This window comes from Gaeumannomyces tritici (assembly GCF_000145635.1).
Source record: "Gaeumannomyces tritici R3-111a-1 unplaced genomic scaffold supercont2.2, whole genome shotgun sequence".
Classification (NCBI taxonomy): Eukaryota; Fungi; Ascomycota; class Sordariomycetes; order Magnaporthales; family Magnaporthaceae; genus Gaeumannomyces; species Gaeumannomyces tritici.
Window position 1 is genome coordinate 5,242,206 of NW_008804546.1, and position 27,615 is coordinate 5,269,820.

The 27,615-nt window shown below is 59.4% G+C and overlaps 10 protein-coding genes across 10 annotated transcripts; 4 read left to right on the forward strand and 6 right to left on the reverse strand.

Moving 5' to 3' along the window:
* Positions 1 to 192: 192 nt before the first annotated feature.
* GGTG_04309 (hypothetical protein) lies at positions 193 to 3,535 on the forward strand. Its single transcript, XM_009222104.1, has 3 exons — positions 193 to 426; positions 587 to 1,249; positions 1,409 to 3,535. The coding sequence occupies exons 1-3, from the start codon at positions 386 to 388 to the stop codon at positions 3,000 to 3,002; spliced, it is 2,298 nt and encodes a 765-aa protein (XP_009220368.1). The 5' UTR covers positions 193 to 385; the 3' UTR covers positions 3,003 to 3,535.
* An 86-nt stretch (positions 3,536 to 3,621) lies between these two features.
* GGTG_04310 (glyceraldehyde-3-phosphate dehydrogenase) lies at positions 3,622 to 5,943 on the reverse strand. The gene is made up of 4 exons (XM_009222105.1): positions 5,798 to 5,943; positions 4,966 to 5,094; positions 4,161 to 4,845; positions 3,622 to 4,093 (listed from the first exon to the last, which is right to left on the reverse strand). Exons 2-4 carry the CDS (start codon positions 5,086 to 5,088, stop codon positions 3,891 to 3,893), a joined length of 1,011 nt encoding a protein of 336 aa, XP_009220369.1. The 5' UTR covers positions 5,089 to 5,094; positions 5,798 to 5,943; the 3' UTR covers positions 3,622 to 3,890.
* Positions 5,944 to 6,374: 431 nt separating this feature from the next.
* GGTG_04311 (hypothetical protein) lies at positions 6,375 to 6,536 on the reverse strand (the record flags this gene model as incomplete). Its single annotated transcript, XM_009222106.1, has 1 exon — positions 6,375 to 6,536. One exon carries the CDS (start codon positions 6,534 to 6,536, stop codon positions 6,375 to 6,377), a length of 162 nt encoding a protein of 53 aa, XP_009220370.1.
* A 927-nt stretch (positions 6,537 to 7,463) lies between these two features.
* Positions 7,464 to 14,570, reverse strand: GGTG_04312 (hypothetical protein; the record flags this gene model as incomplete). Its single annotated transcript, XM_009222107.1, has 9 exons — positions 7,464 to 9,491; positions 9,628 to 9,909; positions 10,003 to 10,855; positions 10,959 to 11,585; positions 11,647 to 11,869; positions 11,930 to 12,087; positions 12,184 to 13,469; positions 13,526 to 14,348; positions 14,419 to 14,570. The coding sequence occupies 9 exons, from the start codon at positions 14,568 to 14,570 to the stop codon at positions 7,464 to 7,466; spliced, it is 6,432 nt and encodes a 2,143-aa protein (XP_009220371.1).
* Positions 14,571 to 15,176: 606 nt separating this feature from the next.
* On the forward strand, positions 15,177 to 16,415 carry GGTG_04313 (hypothetical protein). Its single transcript, XM_009222108.1, has 2 exons — positions 15,177 to 15,495; positions 15,562 to 16,415. The coding sequence occupies exons 1-2, from the start codon at positions 15,320 to 15,322 to the stop codon at positions 16,202 to 16,204; spliced, it is 819 nt and encodes a 272-aa protein (XP_009220372.1). The 5' UTR covers positions 15,177 to 15,319; the 3' UTR covers positions 16,205 to 16,415.
* GGTG_04314 (ribosome biogenesis protein TSR1) lies at positions 16,338 to 19,273 on the reverse strand. The gene is made up of 2 exons (XM_009222109.1): positions 19,055 to 19,273; positions 16,338 to 18,901 (listed from the first exon to the last, which is right to left on the reverse strand). Exons 1-2 carry the CDS (start codon positions 19,155 to 19,157, stop codon positions 16,542 to 16,544), a joined length of 2,463 nt encoding a protein of 820 aa, XP_009220373.1. The 5' UTR covers positions 19,158 to 19,273; the 3' UTR covers positions 16,338 to 16,541.
* A 112-nt stretch (positions 19,274 to 19,385) lies between these two features.
* Positions 19,386 to 21,540, forward strand: GGTG_04315 (small nucleolar ribonucleoprotein complex subunit). Its single transcript, XM_009222110.1, has 2 exons — positions 19,386 to 20,204; positions 20,281 to 21,540. The coding sequence occupies exons 1-2, from the start codon at positions 19,512 to 19,514 to the stop codon at positions 21,250 to 21,252; spliced, it is 1,665 nt and encodes a 554-aa protein (XP_009220374.1). The 5' UTR covers positions 19,386 to 19,511; the 3' UTR covers positions 21,253 to 21,540.
* On the reverse strand, positions 21,218 to 23,005 carry GGTG_04316 (peptidyl-tRNA hydrolase 2). Its single transcript, XM_009222111.1, has 2 exons — positions 22,304 to 23,005; positions 21,218 to 22,183 (listed from the first exon to the last, which is right to left on the reverse strand). Exons 1-2 carry the CDS (start codon positions 22,722 to 22,724, stop codon positions 21,858 to 21,860), a joined length of 747 nt encoding a protein of 248 aa, XP_009220375.1. The 5' UTR covers positions 22,725 to 23,005; the 3' UTR covers positions 21,218 to 21,857.
* A 353-nt stretch (positions 23,006 to 23,358) lies between these two features.
* On the forward strand, positions 23,359 to 24,664 carry GGTG_04317 (hypothetical protein). Its single transcript, XM_009222112.1, has 3 exons — positions 23,359 to 23,728; positions 23,833 to 23,938; positions 24,044 to 24,664. The coding sequence occupies exons 1-3, from the start codon at positions 23,589 to 23,591 to the stop codon at positions 24,593 to 24,595; spliced, it is 798 nt and encodes a 265-aa protein (XP_009220376.1). The 5' UTR covers positions 23,359 to 23,588; the 3' UTR covers positions 24,596 to 24,664.
* On the reverse strand, positions 24,625 to 27,612 carry GGTG_04318 (glucoamylase). Its single transcript, XM_009222113.1, has 6 exons — positions 26,851 to 27,612; positions 26,530 to 26,751; positions 26,303 to 26,450; positions 26,168 to 26,241; positions 25,939 to 26,070; positions 24,625 to 25,877 (listed from the first exon to the last, which is right to left on the reverse strand). Exons 1-6 carry the CDS (start codon positions 27,155 to 27,157, stop codon positions 24,793 to 24,795), a joined length of 1,968 nt encoding a protein of 655 aa, XP_009220377.1. The 5' UTR covers positions 27,158 to 27,612; the 3' UTR covers positions 24,625 to 24,792.
* Positions 27,613 to 27,615: the final 3 nt, after the last annotated feature.

The window sequence follows — 27,615 nt, forward strand, 5'->3', positions numbered from 1 at the left end:
CTTTCTTCTTTTTTTTATCCTCATTCGAGTGCAACGGCGTCGGTTTCATGGCGTCCAGCCGTTTGATCGATGTGTTTGCCCCTATTGCCCCTGCATTCTCCCGCGGGCAGAGAGCGGTGGGTCTTATCGATAAGCAAACATGCAGGGTTGGTCAGGCCCCATGAGGCAGGCAGGGGCCAAAGTTTCACCAGCGAAAGTCTCCAAACCGCGTCTTGGATCGCTTGAGGACGGTGCCGTCCACCAAACCGAGCCACGAGTCTACCCCGACGACAGACAACGCGTGGAAGAAAATTCACATCAATCATCACTACGCTCTCGCCACCCCCGACAGTCATCTGAAGGGTCGCCGCGCCGCGTCGCGACCCTCAGCCCCTAGTTCCGATCCATGGGAAGGGCTACGATTATGGATCGTGACCGAAGCAGGAGGCAAGTTCTGCCCGATTCCTGCAAACCCCGAGTCGACTCGGAATGCACCCCGCCGTTCTTTCTTCGCTGCCCAAGTCAGCAGAAGGCGCCGCCCCGCCATCAGGCGCAGGCCTTGTCCATCGCCGACGTACCCAACTGACAAGATGATCCGACCCTACAGGTACGAGGATGGCGAAGTGACCCGCTACGGCGCCGGCGAGTCCTACCGCCCCTTCAACCGCGACAGGTCCCCCCGCCGAGCCAGGAGCCCGCTGCCGCGGGATAGGGAGCGCGACCGCGACCGCGACAGGGACAGGGACCGAGACAGGGACGTTAGGGACCGCGAGCGAGACCGAGATCGAGACCGCGATCGAGAGAGGGACGTTAGGGACCGCGCCCGCAGCCCTCCCCCGACGGCCAGCGACAGCTACGTGCCGGGCCGGTCGCCGGCTCCCCGTCGACCGCGCTCCAGGAGCGTCGGCCCCGGCGACCGCTTCCGCGATAGGGATAGAGACAACAAGCCGGGAGTCGGCATCGGGGAGCGCGGACCGCAGCCGCAGGGCGCCGACTGCTGGCGCAGGCCTCGCGATAGCAGCCGCGGACCCGGCGGCGGCGGCATCATTAGTGGTGATAGGGATAGGGACAGGCGTGGGGCGAGGAGTCCTCCGCCGCCGAGGCGACCGTCTCCCCCGCCCAGGCGAGCCAGCCCACCGCCGCGGCGGAGCCCCCCGAGGCGTAGTCCGCCGCCGAGGTTCGCGTCGCCGCGCAGAGCTGACGACAGGCCTGACAGGGCGAGGTCGCCCCCTGTGCGGAGGGACTATGACGCTCGTGACATTGCTGCAAGGTAAGGAGTCTCCCCCACATGCCTGGATGCATGAACAAGCACACAGGCCACCTGCGGGCTTGCTTCTTCCGTTCTGTGTCCCGTCTTATATTCCCCGCGTTTGTTGCAATTCCAGTTTCCTACCTGCGTGGACAAATTCTGATAAATATCTGGCTTCAGGAGAAGGTCGCGATCGCCATACGACCGAGAGCGCCGAAGAAGTCGCTCGCCGGTCCGCAGGTCTCCCGCGCCCGCCATCCGATCGTACCGCCCACGCACTCGTAGCCCCGAGCGACGTGACGACCGATACCCAGCATCCGCGAACTCGTACCGCAGGGGCTCACCCGCGATAGGGCCCAGGGATCAGACCAACATTCCCTCTGCGCTGACTTCCCGCTCCGTCTCGGGGAGGTCCTCACCACGTCCTGGTTCCGTCCGCGGCGGACGTCCAGGAGGAGTCGGCGCCCCGGGAGACAGGTCGCGCCCCCATTCGCCCGCCTTCGTGTCGGCCGCCAACGCGATCCCGGTCAGAGAGGTCCAGAAGCCCATTGTGCCCGTTGATACGCCCACCGCGCCGGCGGCGGCGGCTGCTGCTGCTCCTACCACTGGTCCTACCACCTCTACCTTCGTCCCACCTGCACGATCTCCCCCGCGTGCACCGGCCGCACTTCGGGCGCCACCGACCGGCCCCAGTGCCACGAGAAATCAGTCGGTTCCCACCGGACCGGCCTCCTCGTCGCCGGCGACCCCCCACGGGCCGCGCCACCACCCGCAGGCGACCCCGGGCTCCTCGCAGCAGCCCCCAACTGGTCCCTCGAACCCGAACCGGATCGAGGTCGCCACTAGCCCGAGTATGCCCATCAACCCTCCCTCCGGTCCTAGAGGTTACCGAGAGGGTGCGCGCGGTGGCGGCTATCGTGGCGGCCGCGGTGGCGGTGGTGGTGGTGGCAGCGGTTGGGGTCCCGTGCGCGGCGCGCCCATTGTGAACGGCGTCGGCGGCCACGCAAACGGCATTCACCACAATGGGATCCACAATACAGGCAGCGGCGGCGGCTCCACCACGACCTCGCCGGCCGCGCCGCTCGCGTCTGGAGCCAACGGAATACCCACAGGCCCGCGCGCCACCTCGATCTCGTCTCTCTCTTCGTCAACCGCAGCCGCAGCAGCAGGAACAGCAACAGCCACCGTTGGAGGTTCAACCTCAAACGTGACATCGCCCGCCGGCACAACCTCGCCTTCCCTTTCCGCGAAGCCCTTCAACCCGCCCACCGGTCCGGCATCACAACAGCAACAGCAGCGGCAACAAAGCACAGAGCGCAACGGCGTCATATCCACGCCGCCCACCGGTCCGCGCGCATTGCAGCCACAGTCACAACAACAGCAACCACAACAGCAGCAACCTCAACAGCAGCAGCAGCAGCAGCAGCAGCAGCAGCCTCAGCCGCAGCCCCCACAGCAACAGCAGCAACAGTCGCTCGTGCAGCAAGCAATCGCGACCATGCCCACTCTCGTCCCGGGCGGCAAGCTAGACCCGTCCCTTGCCTGCCTCGGCTCGGGCCTGACCAAGGACCTAGAGCTGCACCACAAGCGCCTGCGCGAGGACGAGGAGCGCATCCGCGACGAGCTCCGCGCAAAGGAGGACAAGCTCCGCAAGTCGCTGCGCATGTGGGACCGCCTCGAGCGCGAGGCAAAGGGCCACGTCCTCCGGACCGAGCTCAGCGACAAGAGCCTCCAGGCCGTCGCTGGTGACGGCGCCGGCGGCGCCGCCTTCTGAGTGCGGCAACTGCGTGTGGGTGTTGGAAGAACAAAAGAACAAAAAAAAAGAGAAGTAACGCTACCGATATGGTTGATGGTTTCTGGCGCTCAGGCCTAGTTGCAAAGCCCTTCGGAATGCTTTCAACTTCTTTTCACCTTGACTTGGCACATGATCCCCTTGAGTGCCATTAAACCAACCCCCAGGCCGCAAATCAATGCCAGTCGGTCAGTCACTTTTCTTTTCACTAGGGAATAATAGATTCTGGGATACCTTTCCTCTTCGGTTAGGCTTCAGTTTTATGGCACTGAATGGGATACGAATAGTCACCTCGGAATCCCCCACGGGACAGATAGATCAGATTTCTTTCGCCATGGTTCTGTCGATGCCTTGAGCTTCCTTGTTCTTCTCGGGCATTTGCCATCTCTGCTCCCTCTAGCGACAACCTAGCTGCCTTGCTTTTTAATCCTTGCCCCGACTTAAGCCGTCGGCAAGACACCCTAGACATAAACTTGATGTTGCAATGTTGCAGCGTTACTTTGACCCCTCGTGCCGATACCCTACTAACTGGCCCCTACCTTGGGACTGGGAACAATCGTAACTTGTGTGGCCTTTCAAACCATCCTTCTCGTCTGTTCATGGCTGCACCCGAGATCATTCCGATACCGTCATAGAGCAAACATCGCAGACTTCTTTTCATCTCGGCTATGTCTATTCTACGGGCGGTAAGTGTGATGGGTGAAGCACGCGGCAAACAAAGCACCCTTATTTCCACCCATACCAGACCACAGATGGCATTCCAGCCATCCTTAGTTCATTATTATTTTTTGTTCATTGATGCGTCATATTTCAGGCCATGCTGGCAAGCTCCTTTCACCCAACCTGATTCCTGTCGAGGCGCGGGCAGGTCTACTTGGAGGCGTCAACCTTGGCGACATACGAAAGCAGGTCAAGGACACGACGGCTGTAGCCCCACTCGTTGTCGTACCAGCTGACCAGCTTGACGAAGTTGTTGTTGAGGGAGATACCGGCCTTGGCGTCGAAGATGGACGAGGCGTTGTGGCCGATCATGTCCGAAGAGACGACGTCGTCCTCGGTGTAAGCGAGGATGCCTAGTTGAGAGATGTTAGTCATATGCATGCAACCCTTGTAGCGCATTTCATGGTAGGAACAACTAACCCTTGAGCTCGCCCTCAGAGGCCTCCTTCAGGGCAGCCTTGATCTGGTCGTATGTGGCACCCTTCTCGATGCGGGCAGTCAGGTCGACAACAGAGACGTTGGCGGTGGGAACGCGCATCGACATGCCCGTGAGCTTGCCGTTGAGCTCGGGGATGACCTTGCCGACAGCCTTGGCGGCACCAGTGCTGCTGGGGATGATGTTCTGGGCAGCACCACGGCCACCGCGCCAGTCCTTGCCCGAGGGGCCGTCGACGGTCTTCTGGGTGGCGGTGTAGGAGTGGACGGTGGTCATGAGACCCTCGATGATGGTGAACTTGTCGTTGATGACCTTGGCCAGGGGAGCCAGGCAGTTGGTGGTGCATGAGGCGTTGGAGATGACGTTGGCGCTGCCGTCGTACGACTTCTCGTTGACACCCATCACGTACATGGGGGCATCGGCCGAAGGGGCCGAGATGATGACCTTCTTGGCACCGCCCTTCAGATGGGCGCTGGCCTTGTCGATCGTGGTGAAGACACCGGTGGACTCAACAACGTACTGGACGCCAGTCTCCTTCCAGGGGATGTTGGCGGGATCCCTCTCCGAGTAGAACTTGACCTTCTTCCCGTTGACGACCAGGTCGGTGCCGTCGACAGCGACCTCGCCCTTGAAACGACCGTGGGTCGAGTCGTACTCGAGCATGTATTTCTGGTGGCAGGGGACGGGGTTGTTAGCTGGGAAGCTCGATGGTAATGGATTTCCCGTCTTTCATCAAGTCCCGGAGCCACGAGCTGGCGGGCTGATGGAGCGGAGATTGGGAAGACTTACGGCGTAGGTGACCTCAATGAAGGGGTCGTTGACGGCGACGATCTCGCAGTCGGGGTGCTCGACGGCATTGCGGAAGACAATGCGGCCGATACGGCCAAATCCGTTGATGCCGACCTTGACCATGTTGGGCTTTGGGACTGGTGTCAGTTTTATGTCTGGGTAGTTTTGCGTTCTTTGGCTGAGAGGAGACCAGGAGGGAGGTGTTGTGTTTGTGGTGTGAATGTTCAGAGGCAGACACGGCGGGAGTAGAGAGTGGGGTAAGGGTTTTATAGCAGATGGGGAAGCGAGTTCCACCAGCAAAAAGCAAACGAGAGGCAGTGCTGGCAGCTGGTGGGTATCCAGCAGGTGCGGCCGAGGGGCAATGTCATGTCATCGGTGCAGAGCGAGGCAGGAGAGTAGGCGCTGCCCAGCCAGTGAGAAGGACCAGATTGACTACCACCCTCCAAGATGGATGGAGCTGCCCTTCCCACTTCGTGGGCCAACCGAGTCTCCCAAACAGACCCTAGCCATCCATGGACCTGATCCATGGATGGCGGTTATGCATGCCTGGGAATAGATGATAGAAATAGGAATGGATGGTTGGGGATGTTCTCGTTCGCAAGACAGCCAAGCTAAGTAATGGGCGCAGGGGCAGGTGCAATCTGTATCGTAACCCAAACAGACGCCGTGCTTTCCATGTTGGGAACGTGTATATCCATTGGACGGAAGCGATGAAGCTACCGGCTTGCATCGAGCATGCAGGGCAGCTTCTCGTTCGCATAGGGGTATGGCGGGGCAGGGTTCGAGGAGGGGTAGATAGGAAGGTGGGTAGAGGTCGTCAGATTGGCCTCACCTATTGGCAATCTGAAGTTTCTCCTGGGCAAAATGGGCGTTGGTCTTTGGATGGTCTTGGGAGGTTACTTGAGCGATGAAAAGTTCAGGAAGCCAGAAATAACGAAAAACGGCGACGTGCTCCAATATGTACGCGTTGCCAGGCTGGACAACACAGACAAAGGGTGGGTGGGATATGTTTTTTTTTGGGTGGGGCATGGTGGGGTGGCGGCCAAGCTACATCATCGCCCTAGCTCCGGCGCGCAACATTGACGTCCCACCCCACCGCCCAAGCTTTCTGCATCCTCGAGGTCCACAGCGGGGCAGGGCATCCTGGCGGGCATCTGGAGCAAGCGCTGGAGTGTTAGTGGGTGACCTGGAACGGCAACTTCCAACGGGGACAACTATGAGGCAAATTCGCCTGCTTGAGTCATCGCTATTTTCATTTCTTATACTATTACATGATCGCCCATCGTATCCCGCCGCGGCCATGGTGAAATATTTGCCGCATTCACAATCTCGGTGCTTCGCAGACGCCGAAGCGGTTTGGATGCAAGAGGCATTTTCTGGCGTGTTTGGATTGGGCCTGGCGCGGACCTTCACTCCCACGCTTGGTCACTTTGCTGACCATTGGGATTGCTGAGGCCGGTGTCGGTGGCGATGTCGGGCCCCTCAACAGAAGCACCTGCAGGTTGGAGGCAGCGGTCTGTATGGCGATAATGGATTATGGTGAGGTGCACTGACCGACGCTGATCAAGCATTGTCGTTGTGGTGTGGTCATGCTGGCTGGACTGCTGAGCCACCGCTGACGGCCATCTTTTTCGTATGGCTGGCTCATGGAATCACATTGACGGCCCGCCCGAGCCGCATCGAGCATGCCACCATCGCATCCCTCTCGTTTCTGCCGATTTGTCTTGGTGGCTTCTTTTCCCGCTGATATTTCTACACAACATCTGTTTCCTAGTGGCTGTTTGTATCTCCTTAACAGTTCGCAGGCTAGGCTCGACGAAATCTGGTTGGCTTGACAAGGGGTTTCTTCCTTGGCGCGTGCAAAGTTCCGGCTTCCGCCGACGATACCTTGGTAGTGCTCTTTGTCGGGTCGCGCCGCCGGGGACGGTTGCAGCTCAAAGGACTACTGGTGTTCAAGGCCAGACAATGAGCGGTGCCCTCGGCCCATGGATAGGTATGGTGTTGGCTGTGCCGGGGGCTTGCAGGGCGGCTCCATTTCCGGTACTGTTCTGCGAGGTGGTATCCGGATGGCAGTAGGCTTTTGCATGCCCTTAATCCTTGACGGGTCACGCCACATGCAAAATTCGACTCGCTTCTCAGCTCATCTTGACAGGAGCGGTGGCGTACGCCGTTCTGGGCCGCATCGTAAAGATCGGGCGATCCGCTTCCTTCCAACCGCCCTCGGATCTGCGGCTGTGTTTATGCGTTGTCAAGCCAGGCCTTATCTGCTCGATGTTGAGCCTTTGGCCGAATCTGTATTGCCTACCATTGTGGGTGACGTCGTGTTGATGGTTTAGCCGTAGTAGGGTGCATAGGCAAGGATTGCCTTATATCCAACTTCCTTCGTGCTGCCAGCAAACTAGTGTTGATCATGTCATTTCACCCTCTGCCGCGATGCCCAACCACGGCCAAATGGTAGCAAGAATCTGTCAATGTCGTTGCGGCTCGCCTTACACACGTTACACTAAACTGAAATCCTCCGCCGGACCGCTAGGTACGCCTTCGCCGTACATAATGCCGTGAATATAGCCCTCGCCAATAAGCGACCACGTGGGAGCCACACCAGGCCGCCTACGTAGGAGGAATGGCGCTTTGGCGTCGTGCAGCAAGCAGATCTTGTCGCCGGCTTTGGTATCTTCCGGCGCCAGGCCTACGAATCCCTTGTCCGTTTCGCAAAAGACGGCGTTGCCGAGGCGCCGCGAGAAGGCCGCGGCGGTCTGCCAGTACAGCACCCAGGCCTCCTTGTCCGGCTCCGACAGCGCTTCAACGTCCCTCTCCGGATCCAGCTCGCTGCGGCCCAAGACCAGCTGCCGGAGGTTCGGCGGCCACGTCGCAGCCTGGCCCGACGAGCCGTCGCCGTTCTGGTCGCCCAGGGGTGGCCGGTCGTTCCGACCCCGCAAACACACCGGCGACGCGTCGACGCAGGGCGCGCGGGCGTCGCCGATCGGCACCCTGAACAAGAGGTCTTCTAGCGACTCCGAGTCTTGGTACAAACCGTCGCGGAAGGGTTCCAGCAACCTACGAAAGGTCCTGAGCGCCTCCGAGACGTAGAGGCAGTCCCGCTGTATTATAAAGACGGTGGTGGTGCGCCAGACCGTGTCGATGGCGTAGCCCTGGACGCGGAGATGCTTTTTGGAGGAATCGCCTCCGATTACAAACGACGGCGAGATGGGGGGCCCGGCGCGGAACCGCCCGGCACCGGCGTTCCAGGTCGAGATGGTGGCCGGGAAGTCCCCCCGTGTGAGCCGTGGGACCCACGAGCTAAAGTCGTACGACTTTTTACCGCCGGCGAGGGAGAGCAGATGCATGCCTTGGTCGCAGTCTATAAGCCCCGCAGCGTAGTTCCACACCACGTCCTCAAAAGCCGAGTCGTAGTCCGGGCGGAAAAACCTGTTCGTGCCGTTGCGCGCGAGGCCGAGCAGCGAAAAGAGCTTATCGGCCTCGATGGTGGCGCGGGTGTGGCTGAACAGCTCCAGCAGCTCCAGCAGCCCGTACGGGCACTCGGGCCTCCACCTGCGCCGCGTGGTGCCCAGCGCCAGCGCCGAGCCGGCGTCGGAGAGAAATCCGGAGAGAAATCCCCCGTCCGCCGGTCCCTGCTCGCAAACCTCCAGCGCCCCGAAGAAGGCGTCCCAGTCCATCGCCGACCGCCGGCCACACCGGAGGACAACCTTGGACGACAGGACGAGCTCTTGCGTGACCCAGGCCCGCCGGAACCACGGCCGCCGCACCAGCGCGTTAATCTTCCTCCAGATGGGATCATCGTCGCTGGGTACCGCACGGCAAAGACTCCCACCACCACCACCACCACCGGGTGTCTGCATCTTGGCTAGCGCTTCTAGGGCCTCGTGGCTGCCGTCCGCCTCGTCGCCGAGCCAGGCGATCACGCGCTCGGCCTTGCTGAAAATTTTCCCCATTTTGCGGATTTGCTGCGCCTTCTCCTGGTGGTCGCGCTGGTTGATGCTCACGGCGTCGACCCACAGGCAGAGCGGGCCCTCGCTCTCCTCGCGCAGCGTGCGGATGACGGCGTCTAGAGACTGCGTGGTCTTGATTCGGCCGCCCCCGGCCGTCTCGACATAGTGCCGTTGGTCCCGTGCAGGGTCGGGTAGGCCCCAGACGTACGAGATGGCCCAGTACTTTCCCGGTTGGCGAATGTGGACGTGCTCGATTCTGCCATGGATGGGTGCGTCGCCTGTTCCGGGAGTCACCCGCAGGATGCGAATCTCCTCCGTCTTCAGGGGTCGGTACCGGTGCGGCTCGGCGCTTTCGGGCGCTGGCTCGGCACCGCCCTCGCCGGCGGCGCGAACGTACAGGGCCGGTACGGCTTCCTCGAAACGGCCCTGGAATGGGTGCGGGTTCACGAGCGAGAGGGCGCCGTCGCGGTGGAGCAGCCATGGATCCAGGACCAGCGCCACCTTCGGGTCCGTATCGAGGTCCGTAACGAGTGCCAGCACGAATACCTCCCTGTCACTCAAGCAGATCTTCTCGGCCTGCAAAACCAGGAAGTGTTAGCCTACTTGCAACCCAGGGTGTCGTATCGTATCTAGCTAATATCAGGTAGCCAGCCGGCCGGCCTGTAGCATAATTATTTAGAGGGAAGAAGTGGGAGATGCTTGCCTTTTGGACTTGCTTCGTCTCGATCTGGAAGCATGGGTTTCTTGGGTCGCTGGTGAAAACAACCTGTACATGAAAAGTCGGATCGGGTATTGCCAGCGATTTCATCTTATCACAGTCATGCTTTTCGAAATAGCTTTTGAGCAGCCCCCTTTTGTCGTGGATGGTAAACGACGATACATCTGCGTCGCGGCTGTGGAACGATTTGTGCCAGTACTTGCTCCGAGCATTGCTTGTCCAGTGATCGAGCGCATTATACGCATCTCCAAGGGTCCGAGAGAAGAAGATATTCACCTATGACAAACGTTATAAACAGGTCAGCATCATATGCGACCAAAAAGACCCCCGGGGGGTGCGGCCCGTATCTCGGGGCTGATTTGAACATACCGAAAACTCGGCAATGCCCTGCGCTTCCTCTTCCTTCCGCCAGCAGCTGCCGTACGACGGCAGGGGTATCTTCAACCCCGTTAGCCTGATACCCTCCCTGCCCAACCCCATGGTCGCTCGTTTGCCGGGACGGATGGAACCCCAACTGGCCCCGGTCGGTTGGGGGTTGTTATCAGGCGTTCCATCGCCAACGGTGCTATGAGTGGCGGGTAATTCGGTAGCGTCCCGCTCTTCCTCCTTCCCCCGGCCGTGGTGCGGCGGCAGGGTCGCTCGTTTGCCGGGACGGATGGAACCCCAGCTGGCCCCGGTCGGTTGGGGGTTGTTATCAAGTGTTCCATCGCCAACGGTGCTATGAGTGGCGGGTAATTCGGCAGTGTCCCGCTCTTCCTCCTTCCCCCGGCCGTGGTGCGGCGGCAGGGGTATCGTGCCATCAACACCGGCAAGTGGCTCTCTGATATCAGCGAAATCATTTGGTATGCCGGCGAGGTCCAACTCACCCTCGAGGGCCTCCACGTCGTCCATCGAGAGCACGCGGCAGAGGTGTGCCAGGGAGTTTGGGCTCTTTATGCCGTACAGTTTTGCTAGTTGGTGGTGCACTTCCAGCGGAAGATGTCCGGGCCCCGGGCGGTTGTTGGCTATGTAGATCCTTAGACCATCACTACGTGTGGAGCCTGGGTTTGTGGCAACAGCCGCGCTGACCGAGATAGCGTGTCCTTCCACTACCTCGGTCTCGTCCTTGCACCACGGCTTGCGGAGCGTCCGCATAGCCGAGACAACGTCGGCGCGGTACACGAGGACGCGGTTGAGCTCCCGTATGTCACTCTCCCGGTCCGGCCGCGAGCGCGGGATCAGGCTGGGTGCTTGGCGTCAGGTGTCAAGTCTCCAAGTCTCGCCAAGGCGTCATGTTGCGGTCCGCGATGAGCAAAGTGGGGGAGGGGTGACGTGACAGTACGTACCGAGCAATGCACTTCCATTTCCCCCGCAGGTGTGTCGAGTGCTTGCGATCGAGGATGGCTTTCTCGGCCGAGAAAAACTTGGTCCCGACGAGCTCCGACAGCTTTCGGTCGCCGCAGTTCAACAGATGCAACAGTTTTTCGACAGGGCCGAGGTGTGGTGCAAGGGCCAGAAGCGGAATCTTGCCTTCGAAGCCCTCGAGGTAACCTGGTGCGTCGGCAATGTACCACTCGTTATTCCGCGATAGAATACCGCCGGCCGAGAGGCGGTCGAAGCGCTCCGCGTTGCGCTTGCCGGTCCAGAGGGGGAAGATCGGCAACCCGTCGAGCTTGGCGTGCGGCTGTTGGGATCCGGGGGGGTCGGCCAGGAGCTCGAGGAGACCGTCGATGCGGGCCAGCTCCCCTCCCGTGTGCGCAGTTAGGGCTTTGACTTCAGCCACCACCGTTTCCAAGTTCGCGTTGCCGATCCCGAGCATAGTAAAGAAAAAGTGACGCAGCTCTCCGTACCATTTTTTCAGGACAGCCGACTGCTGCAGCACGGACGGGCCATCCCACACGCACCGACCCGCTTTGAGCCACCTGGGGGTCGGAGCCGGAACAAACACCAGCTGTCTGCTGGAAAAGGCAAGTCTGCGAAAGATTGATTATCAGCGGAGCGAACACCCTCGGCGCCGGCTCTCTTCTAACTTACTTAACCGCGTCTAGCTCACTAGCCTGGGCCTTTTCGAGAGCGGCTTGGAGCGCCTTGTAGAGGTTGACGATGTGCTCCTTGATTGCACCCTCCCCAACACACCGCCTAACCTGGTCGAGAGCCTCAACGATGGCCAGGGCGCCAATTTCTACCACGACGCCGAAGTGCTGGAGGATATCCCATTTCTTCGCCTCGGGATCGGGCACGTCGAGCATCCGCTCGACTCGTGTCTCTGTGCTATTCTGCCGGCTCGGGCGGGCGCCCCAAAACTGAAATCTCCCACGGCCTTTTCCCTGCGGGTCCAGGACGGCCAAGACGTTTTTGCGAGGAAGATACGTCTGTCCGAGCGGGGCTAGCAGCCCGCCCCAGCATGGCACCTTCATAGATGATATATGTCCCCGTAAGCGATCATGGGGTGGTGTTCCTTCAAGGGGCGTCGCGCTCCGGACCAGCAAGTGCCAGCGAGCGACATGGAGTCGCAGGCGTTTGTAGGCCGAGGCGGGCCATGGGCCAGACGGTCCGCGGCGGGGGCGATACGTGGGATTGATCCATGGTTCGTATTCGGTCCAGTGTGTTTTGAGTAGTTGCAGCACCTCCAGTGCGGGAAATTCCTGCACGAGAAAGAGAAAGTCGGGGCTGATCTCAAAGTTGTCAGGACTATGGTACGGTTGGACCAGACGCGGAATTGTGCTGAGGCTCAAGTTGTGCATGAGCCACCCTTGGTCAGCTTTGCTGGGGAATGCGTCCTGGTAAGCGGGATGGAGGAAAGGGAACCGGCCTCCTCGGTGTCTTTGGAATACCTCGCTGGCCGATAGCGGATTTTCAGAGTCCAGGTACACCTCCGCGCTGCGCAGCCGCCTCCCGCCCTCAGTCTCGACCCAGAGGTATTTTGCGCCGCCTTTCAGAACCCAGCTTTGCTCTCGGAGGAACTTGGTGTGGCCGATTAGATGGACCAGGGGTACTTTGTTGGGATTGTCGAAACCGAGAGTGTTGTGAGCATGGGCGTTAGTGACGGCGCGGCACATGGTTGCCTTGTCCTCCATGGGCGTTGTCCCACACCTGAGGAGCAGGGCTTTGCGCGCGGTGTCTTCGGTAGCATCCGCATGCACCATCGACCCCACCATCAGCCCCCAGGGCATCGCAGCGCAGCCAGACTTGGATGGGAGAAAGAGCGGCCCGTCTTGTGGGGCAACCCAGGTGTTTTGCTGTGTGAGGATCAGTGGAAGGGAGAAGATCAGCCCTTGGTGCTTGTCGACGAGCGGGCTAAGGATCTCAGCGAGCCGCGAGTGCCATGGCCTAGGCATCGACTGGAACCGGCTCGTGTGCTTGCGTACGAGGTTGGATAGGTCCCCGAGAAACTCGGCCGCCGAGAGGACCTTCATCCCGAGATAGGCCAGTCCGTCCCAGCTTTCGATCGGGTACATGGATGATGGATATGCAAAGAGCGAGAGATCAACGGGGATGATGGGCCGCAGGAGACATCCCGTCACCTTATCGTTGGCAACCGCGTACTCCTCTGGGACGAGACGCAAATCCAAAGGGCGTCCAGGCAATCTTGGCTTCGAGCTCTCCTGCTCCACCCATTGCTCGCCGGCAACCTGGTTCGCGATGATGGTCGACAGGCCATGGAAGAAATCATCCATATCGTGTCTCACGGGAAAGAATCTCGGCCACTGGTATCGCAGCTCCGGAACGGCGCGGAGCTTGGGAATGAAGTCGACCACCGCAGGAGGGATCGCCTCTCTCAGCGCTCGATTCCAATCCGAATCGAGCATGATGTCCTCGCGGCTAGCCGGGAGCAAGAAGTCGGCCTGGATGGTGAACTAGTATCCGACAATCAGCCAACGCCCAACGAGTAGCAACCTAAGGAGGGCCAAACCTTGAATCCGTAGCTGCGGATGGGAAGAAAGGCGTACACCTTATGTTCCCCCGGAAACCCAGCCGCTTTCGTTTGCTGCTGGGGGGCTTTTGGAAAGGCCAGGACGATCTCGGACTCGGCGCAGCTTGGCCTCTCGGGCGCCGGCGGCATGTTGCGAACCGTGTAATGGTTGACAACGTAGCCGGGAAATGTGCTTGGGGTCAGACTCAGCATTGCAAGCCCGCCCAAACCGCTCGCATCGTCGAGTCTCCGTATCGTGCGGTTCAAGCTCTTGTAGGAGAGCCAGCTGTAGAGCGGCTTGATCTGGACCCGAATGACGCGAATCCTCTTCAGGAAGAGCAGGAGGGTCGCATCGAATTTGCCCATCTCCTCCAGCAACTGTTCGCGGTTTAGGTCGGGCTTGAGCTTGAGGTGAATCGAGGTCCACCCCATCCGCGGTTTCCCCGGGAAGACGGCCCATTCCGGTTTGATGCACCCCAGCTCCCTTCTACTGTCGAACTGGAACGAGTAGTGGCCCGAATGGATGAAGACCTGTTCCGCGACGCGGAAAACGGCCTTGAATCCGACCCCCTTCTCCCCGATGCACGATGCGGCCTTTCCCTCCTGCTTCTTGGGCTCCTTCTTGCTGCTCTGGCCCATGCTGCAGATCGATTGGACATCCTGGCGCCGGAAGCCGAGCTCGTTGGTATCGAACTGCAGAGTCTCATCTGTGAACGTGATCACCAGCTCCGGGTTGACCGAGTCGGCGTACGCGTTGTCATCGGCGTTTTGAAGCAGCTCGAGGAGGAACTGGGCGGGCTTCGTGCTCAAGGTATTTGCAAGCCTAGCTCGCGCGCGGGCGAGATTTCCAAGTTTAGCGACGGCGGCAGTAGCAACGGGATCCAGGCACTTACAAGCCAATCATTGATTCCATAATCCGAATGGCCTGGTCCCCCGATTCACTCAGTGCCTTTTGAATTTGGGCTATGTGCTTCTTAGCATCCTCCTCGTTCTGAGGCCTGTCCGAGACGTTGCTGTCCTGGTGCGGGCCCAGGGCTGGCGCCATGGCACGAATCTGCTTTCGTATGTTATGACAATGGCTTATCGTGGAACACTCAAGTCTGGGCCTGGGTGCCCATTGAAAGTCGCGATTGATGGCAGGCTTTTAAAAAAAAAATCGTCTTTGGACTCATAAGGTTCACGGTCCTCCCACAAACTGGCTGCAAGATTTCCAGCCTTTAAACGCCTAGATCTGGCCGCCCGTTGCAGTGGGCGGCTCTTGCATGCACGACTGGTTCCGGAAGACCCAGACTACTAGTTCTCATCGGGCCTTAGCATTAAGCCACGGCTGTGACGTGGCCCAGCCGCATTTGACAGCGCTTCGAGCGGCCTTCCTCGTCACAAATCGAGCCAACAAGCGCATGCCGCCCCCTCGCTGTTATCCGGCACGTGTCAATAAACCAAAATCCGCCTTGCAGAACGTCGAAATTTTATGATATGGTCGATACTGGTGTTGGCGTTGCTCGTTTCAACTTTAGGGTTGTGGTTGTAACCATATCTCAAGCCTCCTGAACCTTGATGCACGTACATGTCGAGCGGATGAGATGATGGGACCTGATTGGGAACCCCCAGGCCCAGACTGGGTCTTGTTTTCATGCGCGGTATAAACACCCCACCATGCACCGAAATCTACTTCTAACCGGCTTCTCAACGATGATCTCTGGTCAATGTAGTGTTGCATCAAGGTGATACCAGCCCAACTTTGTCTCTGAGCACCAGTTATATCTTCGTGATTGCTCCTATATAGCCGTGACCATGTCGCACTCTCACGACGGGGTTTCCCACGGGCACTCCCACGACGGCTTCAACGCCCAGGAACACGGTCACAGTCACGAGATCCTCGATGGGCCAGGCAGCTACCTCGGAAGGGAGATGCCCATAGTCGAAGGCCGCGACTGGAAGGAGCGCGCCTTCACCATTGGAATCGGCGGGTGAGCCCCTTTCTTTTTACCCCCTCACCTCGCGGCCCAGCTGACCCTCCCCCCCACCTCCCTCAGCCCCGTCGGCTCGGGCAAGACGGCCCTGATGCTGGCGCTCTGCCTGGCCCTGCGGTCGACGCACTCGATCGCGGCCGTGACAAACGACATCTTCACGCGCGAGGACGCCGAGTTCCTGACGGCACACAAGGCCCTCCCCGCGTCGCGCATCCGCGCCATCGAGACGGGCGGCTGCCCCCACGCCGCCGTGCGCGAGGACATCAGCGCCAACCTGGCCGCGCTCGAGGACCTGCACCGCGGCCTGGGGGGCGCCGACCTGCTCCTGATCGAGAGCGGCGGCGACAACCTGGCGGCCAACTACAGCCGCGAGCTGGCCGACTTCATCGTCTACGTCATCGACGTCAGCGGGGGCGACAAGATCCCCCGCAAGGGGGGGCCCGGGATCACCCAGAGCGACCTGCTCGTCGTCAACAAGACGGACCTGGCGGAGGCCGTGGGCGCCGACCTGGCCGTCATGGAGCGCGACGCCCGCAGGATGCGTGACGGGGGCCCCACCGTCTTCGCGCAGGTCAAGAAGGACGTCGGCGTCGACCACATCGTCACCCTTATCCTCAGCGCCTGGAAGGCTAGCGGCGCCGCCGAGGTGGTCGCTGCGAACGGCGGGCCCCGGCCTACTGAGGGCCTGGATGCCTTGACTGCTTGAAGTACTCAAAACGGCATCTTGATAGCTTCTGGATAACAGGAATCTCATTCCAGGCAGGTTGGCGCATAGGAAAGCACATAAAAACCGCAAAATAACTCCAGTTAGCACCACAGGCGTAGAAAATACGTGAAATTCGTATATAACGACATTGTACTCTACTTCACAAAGCGCAAATTTCTTCCACCTGGGCAGTTTTGACCTCATAAATCATGCTACGCACGTAGTCCTGCCATCGCCAAGTCCGATTCCTATCTTTTTTTTCTCTGGCCCATCCCTAAAACAGAACACCCAAACGCCATTCCCAGCCCGGCCGTTCCCACGTTAGCTCGTGATCACATCATGCAATGTCCTCCATGACCTCCTCTCCTGGTGCCGCGCTCGCGCCATTCTGGGAAAGCAGAGAGCCTTGGAAGGGCTCCGACTTGCGTGGCCATACACGCTTGTACAAACTGACGCCAATGCTGTCCTGCGGGTTGATCTTGCCATCGAATGTCGCCTTGAAGTAACCATGAGTGCCCAGGCTCTCCTTGATGAAGCCACTTCGCCCACGCCTGGTCCAGAGCGGCAGGGCCTTGAACCACTCAACATCCTCGCGATTGAAGAACATGTACCTGATTGTCACAATCTTCTTGTGGATGTGGTAGGGGTGGCCTGTTAAGATGACCCTCTTGGCCACAACGCGTGATGTTGATGGGGGTAGCGCTGTGCCTGTTGCGATCAACTTGAGTGGGAGGGAGGCATCATCTACATCCTTGGAGTCGGCGCTGGGCACCTGTCTCTTGTAGAAAAGGGCAGGCACAGACCCCCAGATGACCGGTCCGATGAAGGTGGCGACTGCGGATTGACCCGGATGTAAGAATCGCGAGTACTTGTGCACGTCGTTTTGCGTGTTACCGCCCTCTGAGAAAAGGGGTCGGATGACAAGCCTCCGAGGGCCGCATTGCATGATAAGCTCCTCCTTGGCCTTGATGGAAGTCGGGTGCTCTGAGCTGAGGTTGATGAGGAAGTTGACAGCAGTTTGCTTGTTCTCGTGCCTCAGCAACGAGAACATGGTAACAGGCTTAGCGGCGCTGTGCATCTGCGTGACCGAGGCCGGCACGCCCTTCAGATGAACCGAGACACGGGTACCAGGCGCCACGCCGCCAACCAGCGCCTCACGTGCGCATCGAGACCGTGATCCCTGGTAGTCGGGGACTTGGAGGAGTCGCTGCCATTCCTCCGGTTCGTGCGCGCGGTCCTCCTCCTCCTCCCAGGTGCTTGTCCTGAGACTCTTGAGGCCCCTGTACCGTGCAAGGCGTTCCCTAGCCAGAACGTTGGGATGCAGTTCGATCTCGTCGGGAAACTCCTTGTCGTCCTCAGCCTCGTCTCGCTTGCTCGCCCGGTAGGCCTCCAGTTGTTTCGCGTCCTCGTCCTCGTTAGGCTCCACGAACATCTCAGACTGTGGGTACTCGGATGCACCGCCCTCGGTTTGAGTATCCATGGCCATGCCCTCGATTCCGTCCTCGGGGCCGTGGGTACGCTCTGGCTGTGTGGCGTCTGTCATGTCGAAATCCTCCATGTCGGATCCCGAGTCTGAAACACCGTCATCGAGATACCAGGCCGCCTGATATGCCGAGGTTCCCTTTGGGAGTTTCTTCGCCCGTGGTGCCTGTCCCTCCTCGTCATCTGAAAAGTAGTGGTGGTCGTCCAGCAGCACACCCTTTTTTGACGGGGCCGATACTGAGGTTTGGGCGTCGTCCCCGTCTTCATCCATCATCATCACCTCTTCAGGGGCGAACTCGGCAAGGTCGTCTCTGTCCTCGCTCGGTACGTCGAGAGGCTCTTCGGGCGCTGAAGCTTCATCAACCGCCATTGAACCTTCTGGCTTGCTCTTCTTTGTCGGGAGCGGCGCAGCAGTGATCTTTTCAATCTGGAAAGTCCCCCAGTCGCCCACCTGGACGAGCCTATCGGCTTTCAGGCCCTTACCCCTGACAACTCCCGTCAGGACTGTGAGGCCGTCAACCGCGTCTGAGGTGGGAAATTGGACGTCCTCAACCAGCATCCAGCTGCGCTCATCTCGCCACCGCACTCCCTTGGGCGTGGTGCTGCAGATGGAGCGCATAAGGTTGGCACATTCCTGGCGGTTGTCCAGACTATAGATCTTGTCTTGCTCTGGGTGATAATACTTGATGTAGGACTTAAGCGAGTCGACGACGGACAGCCTCTGCTTGACAGGCTCGATCTTGTTCAGCCCCTGTACGGTTGTGATGAGGGTAGACAGACCCTGGCCTTCGATGCTGCGCAGGATGAGCTCCCCTAGGTCGTCAACCTCAACGTCTGCAGACAGGACGAGCACGACGAAGTCAGCAGCCCTCGCGGCGTCCATGCAGGCGGCCAGATCGCGGTTGACGGGGAAGTAGGCGAGCTTCTGCTTGAACCGGTCGACGGGCACCCTGGAAAGGCCCTGGCCGATCTCTGCCTCAATATCCAGACTCTGGTTCAGGGACTGGACGGCGGCGGCGGCATCGCAGTCTTCGCAGAGGGGGATAACGGCGACATTGCGAGGGGCGGCGTCTCGTCCGGAGAAGATCGAGTTCTCCTTCTGGTGTTCGCGCTGCTTGTTGAGCTGTCGCTGGCGGGCCTGGTTGCGGCGGTCGAATTTGGACATGACTTGCTGGTGCGGCGTCTTGCGCAGCCCTTTCTCGGTGGGCACCTTGCCTGTAAGTGCGAAGATGGCGAGCCAGTCAGCAAGGGTGCATGTTTATAGATGGTGCTCTTTTCCTTCTAAGATCCAGATATGGATTATCTTCGTGTGCCACAGCCGCCCAGTCACAAGGAGCCACCTATAATCACAACACCGACGTCACCAACCTTTGGAAAGGTCTCGGATGGCGCCCTTGGTCGCCTTCTTCGACTTGAACGCCTTGTTGGCGACCTTGGTGGTCGGCCTATGGCTCGCGACAGCGCCAGGCATTTTTGCGTCGCCTCCGGCCTTGAATCTAAACGGGAGAGAAGCCAGGTCGACGGGCGGTGGTGGGAATGGTACGTATCGCGAGTCTGAGAATCGGCTGGTGAATTTATTTGGTCGCGGCGCAAGTGTGCGAATGAGGGGCAGGGCAGGTGGGTGCCAGTCGGGCGGCGTTGTGGAAATTTTCTTATCGGCTTTATCGCCGCGACAGGGGTCCGCGCAAAGTGGGCGGAATTCCTAAAAATTTATTGTTCTGCGCTCCGCGCCGCCGTTGGCAGCTGTGGATTCGATAGTGAAAATCGACACCTCCACCGGCCGCTTGCCCACCCGCCGCTGTTGCTGCGCGCAAACGACCCCAGAATGGAGACCGACCGAATATCTTCCCTGGGCTCGAGCCTGAAGGAACAGCCCAATGGCGCGCTCGTCGTCCAGGATGCCCGGACCCAGCTGCTGTCCAAGGCCGAGCAGACAAAGATCCGTCGCCATAAACAGGCACAACGCATATACGGCCGTGGCAGACAGATCGACGTCAGGGGGATCAAGGACAAGAAGTTGCGCCGAAACCTCCAGACCCTCGAGGACAAGTACAAGGTCGCCGCTGTCAAAGCAAAGGACGCCGAGATCCTCCACGAGAACACGGCCGGTTTCCTCGAGGCCGAGACGGAGCTCGAGAGGACATACAAGATCCGCCAGGACGAGATCACCCGTGATGTCGCGATAGAAACAGCGCAGAAGCGCTTTGACCTCACCCTCGACCAGCTCGGCCCCTACCTATGCGACTACTCCCGCAACGGCCGGGAGCTTCTGCTCGCCGGGAGGAAAGGGCATGTCGCAACCTTTGACTGGAGAGAAGGAAAGCTTGGGTGCGAGCTGCAGCTCAACGAGACCATCAGGGATGTCCGGTGGCTGCACAATAACCAGTTCTTCGCTGTTGCGCAGAAGAAGCACGTTTTCATTTACGACCACCAAGGCATCGAGCTGCACTGTCTACGGAAACACAACGACGTTACACACATGCAGTTCCTGCCATACCATTTCCTTCTTTCCACTGCCGTAAGTCTTATGGCTCAGTGCGGATGGGAGTGGTACCACCTTTGGCAGACAGGCTAGGAGACTGACCCCTGAACAGAACCGCGGAGGCATGTTGAGGTATCAAGATACATCGACAGGCCAAATAGTTTCCGAGATTGCGACCAAGCTCGGCCCGCCTGGCGCACTCGCCCAGAACCCCTGGAACGCGATCCTGCATATGGGCCACCAGAACGGCACGGTGACGCTCTGGTCCCCCAACTCCTCGGACCCTCTGGTGAAGCTGCTGGCACATAAGGGACCTGTGCGGTCAATAGCAATCGACCGCGAGGGCCGCTACATGGTCTCAACCGGCCAGGACCAGAGGATGGCTGTTTGGGATATCCGAATGTTCAAAGAGGTCAACAACTACTTCACGAAAGCGCCTGCGACGTCTGTCGCCATATCCGATTCGGGGTTGACCGCCGTCGGGTGGAACACGCATGCGACCATATGGAAGGGGCTGTTTGACAAGAACGTGGCGGTCCAGGAGAAAGTGCAGAGCCCATACATGACCTGGGGAGGCGAGGGCAAAAGGGTGGAGAACGTCAGGTGGTGCCCCTTCGAAGATGTGCTCGGGATAGGCCATGAGAAGGGCTTCTCGTCGACACTGGTTCCTGGTGCCGGGGAGGCAAACTTTGACGCGCTCGAGGTCAACCCGTACGAGACGAAGAAGCAGAGGCAGGAGGGCGAGGTCAAGGGTCTGCTCAACAAGCTGCAGCCCGAGATGATCGCCCTGGACCCCAACTTCATCGGCAACCTGGACCTGCGCTCGGAGAAGCAACGGCAGGCGGACAAGGACCTGGACGCGCCGGCGGTGGACGTGGCCGAGGAGATCAGGAACAAGATGCGCGGCAAGAACAGCGCGCTCAAGAAGTACCTGAGGAAGCAGCGGAAGAAGAACATCATCGACGAGAAGAGGCTCAAGGTCGAGGAGATCTGGAAGGAGCAGCAGGACAAGAGGCAGGAGAAGCACAAGGCGCAGCAAGAAGAGCTGGGGCCTGCGCTCGCTCGCTTCGCTCGAAAAGAATGAGGGGCTGGAGATTTTTTTGGATGAGGGCATGCATTACCACGAAGATACCCAATGCCACCAATGCTCTCCAACTAATGGCCATGCTACCCTGTTTTGTTGTGCCGGAAGCTACTATATTCACTTGCACAGGACTCATCTGGGAAGACCGCATCTGCTTCCTAGTGTGCCGACCAGTGACCGTGATCTAGGTTCCTTCGTCCGTTTATACCTATCCCATTTCTATGTGACTCTATGACCGTTTGTTTTTCGGTTTTCCCTTCCAACGCCATGGCTATGCTCTGCAATGGCGTCAGCGATTTGCTCCGCCCAGCGCACGCGCGCGCAGCATCAAAAAGCAAGGCGGGCTGGGCACACGCCGACCCGTCCATGCTGCCACTCGCCCCCAGAGCAGCTCGCCGGGCACAGAGCCCGGAGCCTTGCGCTGGGTATTGAGTCCAGCTCGAGACGTCATCATGATGTGCCCGCTTCCCTGTACCAACCCAGCCGGGTTCCCAGTCCAAATTGTTTCGTGATGGTTTGTTCATCAGCATCGCCAGCTGCACATCCCTTTGTGTCTGGCGTTGTTCGTCTATCCCCGTCCGACCGGCATGCCCCCTTCTTTTTGTCTATAGCAGCTTGAGGTGCCCGGTGACCTTGTCGACCAGGCTCTTGGGCGCGGGGCCGACGCCCAGGACCGTCATGCTGCCGGCCTCGATCTGGGTGCGGCCGGCGTCCTGGATGACCTCGGCCGTGATGCCCAGGCTCCTCGCCTGGCCCATCAGCGTCAGAACCTCGTCCTGGCTCTTGGTCTGCACCGCGATCTTGGCCTGGCCCTGCCTCTCCCACCGGTGCAGCACCTTGGCCTCAGCGCCGCCAGGCGTCCGCTGTGCGGCCTTGGATAGCGCCTTGTAGCAGGCGAGCGTGGCGTGTCCGCACTGCGCCGCGATCTTGCCTGTGGGTTTTTGTAAAAAGGGGCGCCTGGTTAGCAAACAGGAACTGGCGACGCAGCGCATGTGTATTGAGGGACGGGGTCTTGTTTGACCAAAGGCAAAAGAAAAGAAAAAAACCGTACCTTTGGTCATGCCCAGATCCGTCCGCACCACGAGCACAAGCTTGCACTCCTCGTTCGAGTCCTCCACGGCGGCGGCCGCCGGGGCGCCCTTCTTGGCCTTTGCCTTCTTGCTGCCGGCGGCGGTGGCGCGCAGGCCGTCCCTGCGGTCGGCGTCGACGCCGTTGGACCAGTTTGGGGCGTGGTCGAGGATTGTGTCGTCCTCGTCGATGTCGGACTCGTCGCTCTCGACGGGGTCCTGGGCGAACCGGCGGCGCTCCTCGACCAGGGCGGGCGAGATGAGGTAGCCGCGGATCGAGTAGATGCCCAGCAGGAAGCCCGAGATGAGGGCGACGACGCTCGTCGACACGATGACGCTCGACGAGTACTTGTCCGTCGCCAGCCCGGGCAGCTGCGAGTGGGAGGAGGAGGCTGCGCAGGACATGCTTGCTGGGTGGGGGGGAAGTAGCAGCTGTCCCGGGATGTTGGGGTTTGAGTGTCAAGGATGTTGAGTTCAAGCCCGCACTAGGTAGGGAGCTTGGGGGTAGGACGTCGCTTCGCTCTCGGGATTAGCAGTCAGGCCAGGTCAAGTCAGCTGTTGGAGGGTCTTGTCCACGGCCTCTGCCATCGTGCATTTGGCGATGTGTTATTCGATTGACGTGTGGAATTTGATGGATCGATTTTCGACATGTCCATCCTGCTCTAACCCCAGCAGGTTTACAGCGCCCTGGACCCAATCAAAGCCCACCACAGGTGGCCCCCACGCTGCAGATCTAATTGCATGTGCAAGGCGGCTAAACCTGGCGCTCGCCGACATGGATCTTGTCTCGTCGACTCTTATCCTGATGTTTTAGGCTTCTATCCATCCCGAACTACCTAGGTACCTATCCCTCTTCCTCATCGGCTATAGCACTTTGAAGGTTGTGATTAAAAAGACTGTTTCGCGGGAGCGATAAGTGTGTGACTTCAGAACTTCCGTCTATGTTTTAGCTTCATTCCTTACTCCTCCAACGCGCACTGTCATTGGAAAGCCTCTGAACGGGCACTTATCTGCCCGCTTACCTGAGTACCGATGCGGTTGTCGAGTGGATTTTGTAACAGTCCTTGATTTTGGGGCACATTCCTAGCGTCTGACAAATTGCTGCTTCTATGTGAAGAAACGCCCGACTCGAGGGGCCTCCAGACCTCTTATCATAAAATTCCCAGCAAAAGCTGGTGCCCGTGTCATACACAAATCACTCACTAACAAGCTTGGCAAAGATCTCAGCCCTGTATCACCATCTAGCCATACCTATCACAGACAAAGGAGATGGCCGAGCAAAAGGCCATCATTGTCGGGATTAGCGGTTGCTCTTCGAGCGGGAAGACGACACTCGCGCGGCTATTGCGGGACATATTCCCCAACGCCTTTGTGCTTCACGAAGATGACTTTTACCGGCCCGAGTCCGAGTGAGAGACTCCAGAATCCGCATGGGGCGTATCGGCTGAGAAGGCGTCTTTGAGAAGTTTTGCTGATGACAGGCGTATACATGCGCGCCGCCGGCACAATGCAGACAGCCAAAGAAAGGAGACCTCCTGGACTGGGACAGCATCGAGTCGCTAAATGTCCCTCAGATGGAAAGGTCGCTGACCTATATCAGACAGGCTGGCAAATTTCCGGTACGTAGCTCATCTCGCCCCTTCGACTTGGAGGTTTGTCCTCGGAGTCCAGGGGCTGTTAGTCCAATGCTTAGCTTTCCCGTCTCACAACCCGACCTCAAACAGCCGGACCTAGACTCGAAGGAGGACCAAAACTCCGTCGGCGCATGCCCCGTGCCCGACAGCAAGATCGCCGAGCTCAAGCAAAAGGTCGCAGACTGGACGCGACCCGGCCAGCCGGGCCACGACGTCCTCGTGCCCGAGAAGCTGAGCCTGTGCCTCCTAGACGGCTTCCTGCTCTACTACCCGCCGCGCCTGGACGCCGTCATGAGCTCCATCGACCTTAGGCTCTTCCTGCTGGTCAGCCGCGACAAGGCCATCCAGCGACGCAAGGCGAGGACGGGCTATGTGACGCTCGAGGGCTTCTGGGAGGACCCCGAAGGCTACGTGGAGGAGATCGTGTGGCCCAACTACGCCGAGGCGCACGCCTGGCTGTTCGAGGGCGGCGACGTCGAGGGAAAGGTCGACGAGGCGGCGAGGGCCTCGAGGGACATACGTGTGCAGCAGGGCGAGGCCCTCGACGTTGACATGAGCGCGACCCTGGAGTGGGCGGTAAACACCATTCTCGAGGAGCTGCCGCCAAAGGCATCAGCCCGCAAGAACCAGCAGACACACTGAAGCCACTTTAGGATTGTTATGCTAGGACGAAAACCGAAGTATAAACTATTCAAGCCGTGACAATCTGGGCGTCTCCTGCGTGATTCTGCTGCACCCAAAAGTGCGCGCCTTGAGCATTACGATAATTACAAACTACTGTGAGACTTCCTTGCGCCTTCAAGAATCAAGGGCAGCGGGCGGGCGAAACAATACTGCTCCTACTGCCACCTGTCGGAAATGGCCGCTTCCGTGGCGCAAGAGTGAGGAACGGTGTAGGTGCGGTCCGGATCCGCCTCCCAGCTGACACTCCCGTTGCTCTGAACCTTGACGTATTTGTACTTGACCACATGTCCGCCCTTTAGTGTGACGTCAGTCTTCCATAGCGGGTTGCTGGACGTGTAGGCGGACGCGTCTAGCGGGGTGGCGTTCTCGGGGTTCCATTTGCCGAGGTCCTCGATGTCTCCGACCACCTTGATGGTCTCGCCCGGGACCGTCGTGACTAGCACGTTGAAGGTCACGTCCACCACCACGGGCACCACACAGCCGGTCGCGGTGGTGGATGCGGTGGTCGTCGGAGTGGGAGGAGCGCCGGTGATGGGCGTCTGGGAGGGCGGGAACGGCGGCGGGGAGACCGAAGAGTAGGTCCCGGGCTCCGAGTCGGTGCCGCACGACGCCGGGAGACCCCCGCCGCCCATCCACCAGGAGGCCGGCACGATGCCGGCTCGCCTGTCGGTTGCGGTCAAGAACGAGGCATAGCTCCAAGTCAAGTCGCCAGCCGACAGTGGGTGGCCGTCGTTCTTGTGAAACTGCTCGGCCATCGACCCGTTCGAGGGGGTATACTTGGCCGCGACACCTACAAACCCGTCCGCGTACACCCGCACCGCGTCGACCAGCTCTGTGAAGGTTGCGGAACCCGATGTGTATGATCCGGTCTTCACCGATGAGGATAGGTCCTGGAAGAAGGGGAGGGAGGTTTCCGTGACGTTGATCGCTCCGTAAAGTTTCCAGGTGTAGACGGAATCGTACAGGAGCTCGGCAGCGGCGAGGGTCGCGAGGTACCAAGGGTTTCCATCGTAGTACACGTCCTCGGAGTATCTGCCAACCGCGATGCCCTGCCCAGCCGGGATCCCCGAGTTGATGGCATAGAAGCGGAAGGAGTCCACGACGGCCTTGTGGTTTGCCAGAGACCTGCTGCTGCATGGCTGTAGCGTGAGGTCGTCGCAGCCGGCAGCGGGGTCGAAGTTGTGGATAGACACAAGCAGACTGTTGGCGTCTAGGCCAGTCCGCTTGACGTCGGTGTGGACTGTGGAGCTACCCGTCAGCATCATATACAGCTCCAGGAGGGCAAGGGCAAAAGAACACACTGTTGGAGACCACATAGTTGCCGGAGGGTGACCAGAAGCTCTGAAGAAAACAGAGAATCTGCGGCGCAACTCGATCACACGAGGCACATGATGTGCCAAGTGCCTTTGCCAGGGTACTCCCCTCAACCAGGGCTAGATTGAAGCATTGGTTAGATATTTAGGCTGCCTGGATGAACGACCGCGTGCAAACGCTCTGTCGAGGTACCGCAGGGACTCGTCCATGGCTCACCTCGATGCTGGCTGGCGACGGTGAAAAACGAGCTGCCATGAACCTCCTCCCAGAGATCGAACCCGGTTTGATTCCTGCATCAGCCAGGGTGTTAGTTTCGTTCACCAGCAATTTTAGAAAGAATTCGCAACCCACCAATACTGGGAAACGTAAGCAATATCATTGCGTATCACTGGCCACAGTATGTCGCGGATGGTAGAGGTGTAGCCGTTGGTCAGAAGCCAGTTTGCATAGCCCATCATGGCGATGGCCCTGAGGGCCGGTCCGTCCCTTTGCGGCCGGCCTATTTTTAGATGACGCGGTATTAGCATATGTCCTAGCACAACGCAAGACAGAGAATCTCGATCAAAGCATATACGCACCCCAGCTACCCTTGTACGGCCGCAGATTGACATTGAACTTGGCCTCTCCAAGGCCGGCCCCATCGGTCAGGGACCCAGCAGGGTTGTCAACTCCCTGGAGCCGAGCCTGGGTCGTGATGTAGTACTCGATTAAGTGCTGCAGGCTCGGGTCGTACTCGGTGGATAGTATGTCTCCGAGACACTTGAAGACGAGAGCGCTGTCTCTTGTCCAGGTGTAGTAGTCTATGTGTTGGTGTTAGTGGCGATGGCCCGATTCGGTCACGCGTAAACTCAAGTAGGTACCTCGGTAGTCACCATGTCGAGAAGAAATTGGGAGCTTACAGTCAGGGTTGACGGTGGTCGGTGAAGCGACCACGACGCCGGGAGCAACGCCGGGGGCGTACGCTCCGTCGGGCCCGATATTTCGGAGCAGGCCGCTCATGGCTATGGGCCGCTGCTCTGCGATGAAGGCGTCTACATCGCTCACTGACCGCGCCGCAGTCTGGTGGGAATTAGGGCGGCCAAGTACTATCTGCGCGGCGTAGGTGCCCAGCAGGGCGAGGGAAGAGAGAGGATGCATGGCAGTGGAAGTGGCGGTGGTACCCGGGCCGTTCGCAAGCGAGCTGGTTTGAGCGCCGAAGCTCGCCATGCTGGGCGGGGGTTTGCGTGCGGTTGGGACGGCTGGTCTTTATGCAGAACGGGAGGCGACAGAAGACGTCTCTCGAGTTTGTTGTAATGGAGGTATGATGTCGTACTAGGAAGCAGACATCTCGTATGAAGGGGAAAAGAGGTAGTACCGCAGCATGTGTGTCGGTGAAGGCCAAGGCAGGCTGGTGGTTGTTCACGGGGTCTATTGGCTCCAACCTAACCTCCTCTTTCCAGGGTGCATATTAGGCCGCCATGATGTCAACTGTAGGCGGAACTGGGGTGCGCCGTGCCGCGCCGAATTTCCAGGCATTAAGCCGAGGCACCCTGAGGCACCCTGTGGCACCTCTGCCAGCGGTGCCAAGTGGCGGCCGGAAAAGCAGCATTACCTGGGCGGGCAGCTAGGAACTCCAATGAAATCTCGCAACAGCACCGGACTCATATTCTAGTAGCTCCCCCCCC